Source organism: Apis florea, unplaced genomic scaffold (genome assembly GCF_048593485.1).
Source record: "Apis florea isolate Af1SG1 unplaced genomic scaffold, ASM4859348v1 contig_2980_pilon, whole genome shotgun sequence".
In the NCBI taxonomy this organism is placed as follows: Eukaryota; Metazoa; Arthropoda; class Insecta; order Hymenoptera; family Apidae; genus Apis; species Apis florea.
Window position 1 is genome coordinate 92,963 of NW_028256683.1, and position 11,947 is coordinate 104,909.

The window sequence follows — 11,947 nt, forward strand, 5'->3', positions numbered from 1 at the left end:
CACGCCTCTCTCTCTCTTCGACGAAAGTTTGCACCGTGTACTCGCTCGGTCTATCTAAATCGCATTTCTAGATTTATATATGTATATGTATATGTATATATACGTGCAAACGTTGAATTTCGTTGGAATAAAATCGCGAAGCTAAAGGATATATATCGATTTCTCGTTTCGCGAATCGTTTCTCTATAATCACTCGGCGTGATAGCACGTTATCGAATTTTATCTGGATATTTTGTAAATTTTGTGAATTTACGCGTTTTCATATCGCGCCCATACTACGAGCCTTTTTATTATATGTACGTTTTATGGAATGCATATTTCGAATCGGAAACTATTCTGTCATAAATTTTTTAAAGCATTTTGTAATCACTGGAATTATTCGTAAATATTATTCGTAAAATGTTCGATGGAAGATCATTACTCGTTTTTTGAAATTCTCGAAAATAAATATATATATTTATGCAAGATAATGATTAATTGATAGATTTGCCCAAATTCGTCATAAAAATACGCTGCTCGTACGTAATATTCGATTAACGGAGTTAAAAATTTCAAAGAGATAGAGGAAATACTGAAGGTAATTCAGTTATTGTACAGTGATGTACACTTTGAGAATTTGTTGATCTGATTATTCGTAATTCAATGAAAATCTTATATGGAAATCTACAATTGTTCGTACCTTAATTGTCAAAGAAATTGTGTGCTTTGACAATCGGATATAATTCGTGTTTCAAAAACGAAGCAATAACAAATGTATTTACGTGAAAATTCTCTCTCTGCTTTGCGTGATTCATATTTTGCACACATTGCATATCCTTTCTGCGTTTTCGTAAATCATTGACATCTAAGACAACAACTCGTTCTATATTTTATTATATATATATATTGAAAATACTTTGCATGCAAAAGCTTCGAATTTTTGAAAACTACCATCTCCACACATTTTAAATGTGGAAGAAATAATTTTTAAACATTTCTCGAATAAAATTAACATAATTAACACTTGGATTTTTTCTTTCAACCAGAAACTCTAAGAAATTCGTTAACGTGAGAATTGTGAATAGAACAGATCGAAGCGTACCGATCACTTGTACATAATTCACACCGTGGTACATAGTCGTTAACGAGATAACAACTGGTCGAGAAATTCCTTGGATCGAAAGGAGTTAACGCGAGATAAAGGCTGACACGTTAAATGGACTACGAGAAAACGAGTTCCTCCTGAGCATCGAGGAAAATTAATCGTTTACTATCCGACGTTACATTCGATTCACGAATTTAACGCCTCGTCCAATTATCCAATCGCGAATAACGATCTCCAATTGTGACCATCTTACACAAATCTATATCCTTATATTCGTTTATTAATTTAATTCGCGAAGAGAAATTATTCTAATCATTTTCACGAAGAATTACACGATGGAAAATGTAAAATAAACACTTAAAGAGGATGTAATTTATTACACTATATCTGCAACAAGATTCTCGATGACAAAATTGAATGATTATAATAGATTCGAAGAACTATTAAGAGTAATAACGATTCTTTCCTATGATTAAAAATTCCAAATTTTAAATTATCATTGATATATCGTTTCTCTAACAAACGTGTGGAAGTTGAATTTCCAAGGAAGAGGCAGCTATGAAATATTTTGGATAAAGAAATATTCGAGATGAAGCGGCAGTAACGCGATATCGTTGATGCAAGAAGAAGATATATCGCGTGGAAAATTTGCGCGAAATTAATCGCTGCACCGTGGATACACGATACTCTACCCGGACACTCTTTTACAGCTTCGATCCAAGGGTTGCTCGACTTACAATCCCTCCCCCTCCTTCGCCGTCTTCGATATCCTCGAGTTCGCGAATTTCAACTTTGTTGGAATAGTTGTCGAGACCTGTTATACGCATCGTGTATTCTCAAGTTGAATACACGAAGTGATTTCAGAATGTATGGTGGAGGAAGGAAACGAGTGGGGTGCTAAAATTTTCTCGGATAATGGGATTTTTATCGCGACTTTAATCGCGAAGAATCCGATTTTATAAAATTTCATTATTGTCGTGGAATATTTTATACGAATTTTAAAATTATTTTAGAAGACGAATATTCATGTGGCATTCACATCTTAAAAGTTTTAGACATTTTCTCTTTCGTTCGTTTTATTTTACCACGAGATTCTAATATATTCAAATTTATTTACAATTTTTTAAAGTTTAATATCATTATGATTTATGATATTCGAATGATATTGCGATATATTTTGATTGTAGAGGAAAGAAAATGGACAAAATATAGAAAATTATATGTTAAAATACTCGAAAGAATTTTAATTCGTATAAAATAGTATAATTATCAATTGACATAATGTTTCAAGGAAAAGATAAAAACTATTTTAGAACGAAAATAAATTATAATGTCCATGAAAATTCCTCGTCAAGTTGAGTTCAATTTATTAATTACTCTTGGAAAAAGAAAATGTGGCTCAAAATATGGACACTTTGTAACAGTAAGAAGTTTGATATCAAGTTGAAGCTGCTTCGTTATCGATTTCGTCGGTCTCAAAACGAGTGAGAATATCGTGGAGCACGGTTGAACTTGCCTGATCTCAAATTGTAGTTCCGTGCATGCCACAATAAAGGCATAATTGCGGCATTTTGCGAAAATAAGCGGCGGTAACGAAATTCTCATTGCCTCAGCCATTTTGCCCAACACCTTCCCTCAATCTTGAAGCACGCTCGTTCTCTAAAGGGGCGATACTTACGCTCTAATGTTTTTTGCCAATCTACTTCCATACATTTCAGTCATTTTCAGCGCGTCATGACGGCGTGCAAACTTTTTTGCTTCAAATTGTATAAGATCCGAAAGACTAATCGGTGAAAATGTTTTTGGGGACAAAGTTATAGTTCTGAAGGTGTTTCTTCCCTTGAGAAATAGATTTTTAGAAAGATTTTGAAATATGAGCAAGAGTGATAACACAGAGAATAGCAAAGAAAATATAAATCAATTAAAAAAATGTATGATCACGCATGATAGATTATACCATTCAATTCTGAAGAGATGATAAAGCAACATCGGATCAAAATCTAAATAGAGAATTTCTACGAATGAAATATCACGAGGCTCGTTGAAAGCTCGTAGAAAGAAATCTGCTCAAAACGAACTTTATCGCTAAACTAATATATATATTTTCTAAAACCAGATTCCTAGAAGAAAAAGAATTGTTATTATTACGACCTAATAAAAGAGTTCCAACGATTCATTCTACAAAATCGAATGAGATAATAAGCGTGTATAAACAATATCTCATCTCACCGATAATTCTCTGTCACGAAAAAAAAAAAAAAAAATCAACCATCCCGACTGTCAAATATCACACGCAGTGGAATCTTCTTCGTCCTGAAAAATGTCGCGACCGCTGTTCGACGTAATGCCATATCCCATCCATCCGTGGCACGGCTGAGAAGTAATTTCGCAAATCTTTCTAGGTCGCGCGATATTAACGGACGGTCGGAAAACGAAATATCACGCTTGAATTTCCACGGCTTGCACCGTCATCCCCGAGACATGTGTCGGGTAGCGCGCGTGTGCCGCCTATATGAGGCCGGCAAGTGGCGAGAATCCTCGCGAGGGGAGCGCGGAAAATCCGACATTACGTGTATAATAGATAACTCGATGTATTATTTTATTTGCCAAACACTTTTCCATCATTTGCACAACGCGGATCGATCCGGATTGATAACGACAGAATATTTCAAGTTTTAATCTCAGTTTCACGATCTTATTCGATCACAAAAAGTATTGGAACCGCTGGAATTTGAGAATAAAATAATTTGTGAAGAATGAAGCTAAATAAGATTTTTTTCCACACTGTAAAGTCTGAAGTTTATTAATCAGATATTAAGTAATCTTTCAGAAATTTATTATTATATAGGAAAAATTAACTTTTATGAAAGTTCTTCATTTTATATACATTCGATAATAAATTAACCATTATCTACGTTAAAAACAATAACTTTTTTAAACACCGATTCATTCCAATCGAATTATTTAATTATTAATTTTTCTTAATTTCCTTTGTAAATTCAATTTTAAACAAGTTTTCGCGTTGTTAATTTTTGGCTTCATTATACATATATATCACTGCGCATATACGTGTGCATCATGGAAACGCAATAATGCCTTTAAGAATAAAGTCTCGTTTCCTCGGTAGGCTCGAATGATGGTAAATTTCGCGAAACGACGGTACATCCGGCCAAATTATACATCTCATAAAATATTCCCGGCCGGTACCTCGAAGCAGAAAGTATTTCGCATAATATCTTCTGGAGCCATGCGGAAGAAGGAGGGCGAGAAGAGGAAGGGGTTGGCAACCCCTGTCCTGGTTCGATCCGTTGCGGCTGAGAAGGAGGGAGAAGGAGAGTGAGGAGGAGGAAGAGGAAGAAGAAGGCTGGGCACGATACTCCAGTGAAAAAGAGAGAAAAGGAATAAATACAGGAGCAGAGCTCGAAGAAGAGAAAGAGCCAGGATCGTCCCGATACGCTGATACGGCGGAACGATGCGAAAAGAACGGCACAATATTTCAATATGCTAAAATTATCGAGCGTTTCCTCTCTCTGTAATTTTGTTTAAATAAAAATTTCCAATTCTCTGCCTATTTTTAACGAAATTAAAAATATATGGAGTTAAATATTAATTTTGCGAGTGTATAAGATGTGATCCAATCAACAGGATGGAATAAAAATTTCGAAAGCTATCAACGTTCTTTGAAAATTATTCACTACAACAATCTCCTTATTAATTTGTTCATTGTTTCATAAATAACATTTTACTCAATTCCTCCTAACAATTCCCAAAATAAATATCTTTAATTGTTGCTCTAAGATTTATCTCTTCATCAAAATAATTCTTAATCACAAGAGTAGATTTGCAACAAACAAAATTATTCCACAATTATTATTAATTTATGTTGTCTCACTCATTCAGAGCAGGAAATATTCGCGTGCTTATAGATGGCAGCGTACGCAATAAGCGCTCGATTGATCATAAAAATGGGGGCGCACGATTGAAAACGCCGTGTTCTTTCCTAATAATACAATTATTCTTTCGTGGACAGGAGGCAGGAAACAGGGTTGCGAACTGTTCCAACAGAGGAGCAGCGCGAAAGGAAATACACGACGTCGTATCGAGATATCGAAATGGAGCGTTACATCGCGGTTCTATTTTCCTCGGCCGCGTAAACCATCGCGTATTCCTTTCTCGTGAAGCGATAGCTACTCGGGGTCCAGTCGATATCGTCAGTCTTCGGGGAGATGGTGGAATCGGATTCGCCGGACATGTCCGTCCAACCGTAAAATCGAGTCGTATATTTTGGTATTTTTTCGCGGGGGGGATTCGATATCGCGTGCTTTCAAGTCCACCATTCTTTTTCTTCTTTCTTCGCGGCATGCACAGTGATTCGTCAAATGTCGTAAATATTGGATAAATGTGTATTACAAATTTATAACCATATATAGAGTGTGAATATATCTTCTAAAATTAATGATTTATGGACATAAATAGTTTTCTTTTTCGTAGAATAAAATCGAATGGTATCAATCGATTTGCATAAATAGAAAATATATGAATATTTAAGAAAAATGTTAATCATCTTCGCATCTAATGATTATTATTTCATCTCAATCAATCTCGAGGATTGAAATTGTGAAAACAAATGCTGTAATTTTATTCAAGTGCAAGAAAATTCACGCGTGTTCATTCAATGATTAAGTTAATCATCGCGAAGAATATTTAATTGAATAAACCGTGTGTCTGTTGAATTAATTGAGTGAAGTAGATTAAATACAGATATCGATAATGTTAATTGCGATAATTAGACATTGTTCATTTACATAAACAATGTATTTTTCTCCCACATATTGCCCTTTTTAAACTATAACCAGTTATACAGTTTTACAGTTATTATCAATTACGAATTTCACGTTGAATCTAATCAACTACAGTTTTCGATTATTCCAATTAATCCAACCGCGATACTTTCAATACAAATTCGATATGAAAGTTATGAAAGCCACGAATGTAACAAAGAATTCTTCCATTCGATTCTTCAAAACTCTTCATCATCGAGTTGTAAATGGGTCGACGAAACATGCGCGTATATATATATATATTCACACGGTTGAAAACCGAGACACCTTACAAACGGGATATCCCAAAGGACAGTTCGGGCCAAGGTAAACGAGTTTCAAAGGATCGGGCAAGCAAACGATCGGAAATCGAAGGGACGAAGCTCTTTCAGCCTGCTCTCTAAAAGCTCTACTCGCCCTCTGTGACTCGAGTAAAGAAAAAAAGAGAAACTTTTTTTTTTGAAAGCTGCACCCAGCTCTTTGACAGTCTCGACACAGCCCACGACTTCGACTCGCCTTCACTTTTCCATCCCTGCCAGGCTAAAAAGGAGGTAAGCAACTGAAAAAGTTGAAGGTGAGTCCGTCGGTTTAACCGTGACAAGAAGTTCAGAGAAACGTTGGTGAAGAATGTAAGAAGTTCGAGATATCGGTGAAAGCCTAAAAGAGGGGAAAAGTCGGACGTTTTTCTCAACTCGAGCTCAACATAGATTCGAGTCAGAACTGAAAGCAACGACGGTATAAACGATGGACTCTATCCGAGAAGCAGGAAACTGAGAGATATCCTTCGTGAACGAGTGATATCCCACAGGAAACGAAACTTGACATGGTGTTCTGTTTGGTTAGCCGCGGGGTGTTTCATTGGTTCGGACATTGGGGAAATACTACACTTTGAATCGACTATATATTGATAGAGGGTAGGAAAGGTAGATTCTCTTGGTAGAAGAGATACACAAAATGTCCCATTTTGACTCAGATATGTCTTGGAGATATCTGTGCTTTGCCACGAAAGAAAAATTGTGAACGGGGATACGTTCAATGACGTATCAATTTTGACACTTTGAGTCAAAGTAATACAGTTTACAGTATTGATAAAATTAATTTCTTTTCTCTTTCAATTTGATAGAAATAGAATAGAATTTCATGCTGGAATCAAGAATGTGAGAAAATAATCTTAAATTTGTATGATATTAAATGAAATTATTAAACTTATACTCTAGATTAAATATAATACGTGACGTATTGTTATTGTTTGAACATAAAATAATTTTCTATCTTCCCTTACAATTATATCGTTAAATATATCCCGTGGTATTCTCAAATACTTCAAAGTTACAAAACGTAAGAGTTAAATTAATAAATTTCAAAGAAAATTGTAATACGAATCTCGAAGGGAAGAGAGCAAGAGACAACAACGATTAATTTAAACGTAAAAAAAGAAAAGAAATTAACAGGAAAGGAATAGAATGTATATATAAATAGAATAAAATGTTGCAAAGTCGTCGTTCATTGTCCTTGTCATTTGCCATTTTGATTTTACACGATACCGCTTTCTACTTGCTAAACTAGACGACAACCGTATACGGTTTCTGTATGTCCGCAACCGCTATGAGTTTTGAAACATTGTAATAGGATTCCTCGTTACGACTCGTGTAACATAAAGGACTTACGCGAATACTCACCTCACGTGGAAACAGGGATGAAAAGCTGCCGGATTATCCTGAGGCGAGAACTTTGGTAGAGTGCCGTGAAGGAGGGCAAGACGTACCACCAACAACACACCAAACTGTAAATAAAAAAAAAAGAATCCTTTTTAACGATCCTCTCCGTTTATTTCGATTAAACATTTGCTCCCCGATTTTTTACGCGCCTCTCAACTTAGATTTTCAAGAATATAAAAATTTTCGAGATTAAATGAAATTAATTCTTTAAATGAAGCTCCAATTCTTTTTTTTTCGTTTCGTTTTTTATAATAAAACACGAGATAAAGTAAAATTTTAAAAGAAATGTTCAAATTTTCGTCTTTAATAAAAGTATTTTTACAATTCTAAACATGTATCACGATCAATGCGCTTCAACGCGATATCAAAATTTTAAAACAATTTATAGAAATGAGAATATGTATATGTATATGTTTAAAATGAAAAGATTATCCTGTTCCTATCTTCAAGTGAAATACTCTTTTTAATTTCTTCGGTATTTTTGATCTACCAGGCCAGTCTCACGCCAACCAGAGTATTCCACGGATTGTTTCTCTAAGATCTGCCGGGTTCTAAAACGCGAATTTTTTACCTGCCGTTTACACGGCTCGAAAGATGAATGAGAGCGAAACAAAAGAGAATCCAGATTGCGGAAGAGCCTCTTACTAGCCTTTTCTAGAGGAGGCTCTCGACTTGCGGCTCAATGACTCGCTACACTGCTAGAAGCATTGGAAGCTTTCATTAGCTGGCTTGGAAAACGGAAAACAAGAAAGCCCCGGGCTAAAAATCTCACGTGGATATACCCTATCCATACGAATTAATCGTATACCTCTTCGTTCCAAGAATAATGATGATTTCGTTAGATTCCTGCGTTGTACATTATTTCAGAGAATATTTGAACCATTGAAAATTTCGAACACTTAAACACGATACCGAGAATAAACGTAAGGTAAACTTTTTCCATTTGAAGTTCCGTTTCCGATAATCAAGCTTGAAATCTTGTCGAGTACACCGGTTGTCTTCGAATCTGGAGATGCAATCATCCGTCAAATTATTCCTTGCACTGAAGAACTGTAGAAACTTGCTTCATCCCATCCAACGGATAGAAAGCTATTCGACTATTTATTTCTATTTACTTTTCAAAAAAGCTGTAAGCTTTTGAAACTCGCCATCGATCTTCCATTCCAACAATACGTTTAAAGCGTGGACGACGAGGACGCGTGCGGTGTAAAAAAAACTAGAGTCATCGTCGTGCACATAGAGAGGTTCCTCGATGGCATTTCTGTCACGTGTCCGGTGCCAGTCCACTATCCCTGCCCTCCTCCAGTAGAAATCACTCTTTACGCCTTACTCCCCAACTTGGAGCACGTAGACCGCCATCAACCCTTTCTCTTTCCGCCATAAATTCCTCCACGCCCTTCTTGGACAGATGGAAAAACGAGTGGATCCTAGGAGAGGGTTTCCACGAGCGCGGACAATGTCTGCCAATCCAAGGTATTCATATTCTTCTTCGATCGTCGTACATGTACGAGCACTCGAAACACGTTCCATCTCGATGTCGAACGACTCTCTTTCCTCGCTAGACATCTTCCCTCCGACAGAGAGGGAATATCGTTGTCGTGTCGGTGACCCACCAGGGGAACAGAAGACAAAAATCCAATTTTGATAAATATCCAAAGCACGAGGAACCTCTATCCAGGAAGGGGTGGAATTCCCTTTTGTTGGTCTTTCGAGAAATGCTTGGGACGGTATTGTAATAACGCCTTCTGCACACCCGAAAATATATTTCTCGCGGGATCATCGTGCATTTTTATTCCAGGATTCGCACTTTTTATCGAGGAAATAAAAAAATTGGTAAAACGAGAGGATAAGTCAGAAATAGGATATTCGTTTTGTTTATAATATATAATTTTGAAATGGATTGGACTGCGATAAAGTTAGGTAATCTTGGTATTACAAATATAGTTGTTTAATGTTACGAAAAGAAGAAAGGGAGACATGGGGTTTTATCACGGGTTTGAATTGTCTTTTAGATTTATGCCTCAGACATCTGTGTGTACTTGAACGAGAAATGTACGTATCATGAAATCATTGCTCTGTATTTATGTATAAATCCTAGCCTAACATTTGGAAAGACTTTGTTATAAAAAGATATTCAATATTAAATATTTATTCGCATAAAAATTATATTAAATGACTCGAACATGTACGAAACTAAGATAAAATAATAAAATTAACGAAAGGCAAAAGTAGAGGATTCATTAATGAATCTAATTAACGCAGGATTGTGTGTTTAACGCATTATCGGATCCTCTATTTCGCATACCAGGGATCTGTTAATCAAACGAAGACGGTTCCCCCATTGATTCACCGAATGGAATTATAATTACAGCCTACAGGATAATTCAAAGCAGAGAGTTAAGATTTAAGCGGTAAACCAATCGACTAATAATAGACCTAGTGATGTAGAACCAGTCAACAATCTGCGTGTGCCCAATAAGCATTCGCTTATCGATTACGATTGTTACCACTCCAGGGAATCGTGACGTACAATCCGTGGTACAATCGGAAGTAAACAGTGTTTCAACAGTGTTGCATCGATAATTACCGGACAGATGAATTAATAATCTAATAATCTTAGAAGTTTGGAAAGTTTTTTAAACTCTAAAAATTTACATAAGAATGATCGATTAATTTCGTTAATTAGATCAATCAATGTATCGTTGTTTTAAAATATTCTCTCCATCAAAATCCATCATCTTTCGAATCTTCTTCCTTTTTTATCCCTCTTCAGTGTACAATCTTAAAACAATGTATTAAATTTTCCACACGAGGATTCAAGAACCCTAGGAAAAATTTCCACGAGAGTGGTTCCAGGAATAATATATCGTTTCCGGGATCGCCAAACAACACCATAACACGAAATTCACCGAGGTCCACCGTTCGAGGCTCAACAAATTCAACGCTCTTGAAATTCAGTGATTCCCCGAGAGGGAAAAGAACGTCGAGTAATCTTATAGAAGGGATGAGCGTGGCATGGAAGGAACGAGAAGGATGGAAACTCGGTTAAGGATATACGGGAGGGGCAGCGTTTCCTCCACGTAAATTAGCATAACTCGGCTTCACGTTTGGCGCAAGTACATCCTTCGATTTCCTTCCCGCGATACTTTGTATTATTCTTGGCGGAGGAAAGAGAGAGAGAGAGAGAGAGAGAGAGAGAAGGGGAAAAGAAATACAAAACTGTGGTTAGATCGAAAGTAAAGTAAAGTCGAGATTTGTTATTCGTACGGTTAATAATAATTCAACGTGGAACGTTAAATTAATCAAATCGGTGACTCGTTAATAATGGCATCGATGCCATTATTGGATATAAACGCGCGAAATTATTTCTTCGTTGGGAATTTCAACTCCCAAGTCACCAACTGGTGCATGCTTCTCTTAATTGATTACTTCATCGTATTAATATCGTATTAAACTCGTTTTCAAACGAAGGGAAAATGAATTAACGTTTCCGAACGATACAATCGGATCTAAAGTGTAAAAGCTTCGTCCTTTCGACGTGTCCAAACCCATATTGATTTTAAACATCGAGACGAATACGCGAAAATTGGTTTTTTCCGAAATAAAATAATTTTAATCACGAGCATGGAACACAAATACACAAAGTAGAAACAATTATTTCAATATATATAAATGTTCAATCACAGAACATTTCCACTTGCACGAACAAATGATCATATTTAAAATTAAGCAAACCGGATAATTCGCTCGAGAAAAGAGAAGAGAATCGACTTTCTCAAGGAAGCAACGATAAATCGTATCTTCATAACCACCCTCGTTCCTACCATCCCCTATTTCATTTTAAATCCTCGTGAGCCACGACCGCTTTACATCGTTGCACAGCCTAAGCAGTTTCCGCTGGGGGTCGGCCAACACGAGAATTCGAGGCAAGCGGAGTTTATCTTACGCGATCGTAAAAGTGAACTCTCGAATGTATCTGCGTTAACGATCGTTAAACTTACTTAAGCCACGAGATGCTGGAAACATCGCCCGTTCGACGATAAAAAAAGAAAAAAAAAGCTGGAGATCCCGGTCGTTGAGAATTAACAACGCGGATCCGAGGCCGTTCGCAAAATACATCGAGACAGGGAATTTCGAGTCTCGTTCCCCTCGGTCACGATTGCGTGTTTTCGCCATTAAAAGGCGCAATTTCACGACAATGACATTGTATTTTGATCGGCTTTATATCTCTGACAAGTTGAATGCTTGTGTAAAAATTTGAATTGTGAACCGAGATCTATGGAAAAAAAAATATAACAGGCATTGCGACGTTTAAAGAATGGAAT

General features: G+C 36.4%; 1 protein-coding gene across 1 annotated transcript in view; it reads right to left on the reverse strand.

Annotated features, from left to right (window-relative positions):
* Positions 1 to 11,947, reverse strand: part of LOC100864914 (protein O-mannosyl-transferase TMTC1) — a 236,909-nt gene that overhangs the window by 89,842 nt on the left and 135,120 nt on the right. Inside the window, exon 6 of the mRNA XM_012489393.3 lies at positions 7,584 to 7,687. Within this exon, the coding sequence (XP_012344847.1) occupies positions 7,584 to 7,687 (104 nt within the window). The remainder of the gene's footprint in view (positions 1 to 7,583; positions 7,688 to 11,947) is intronic.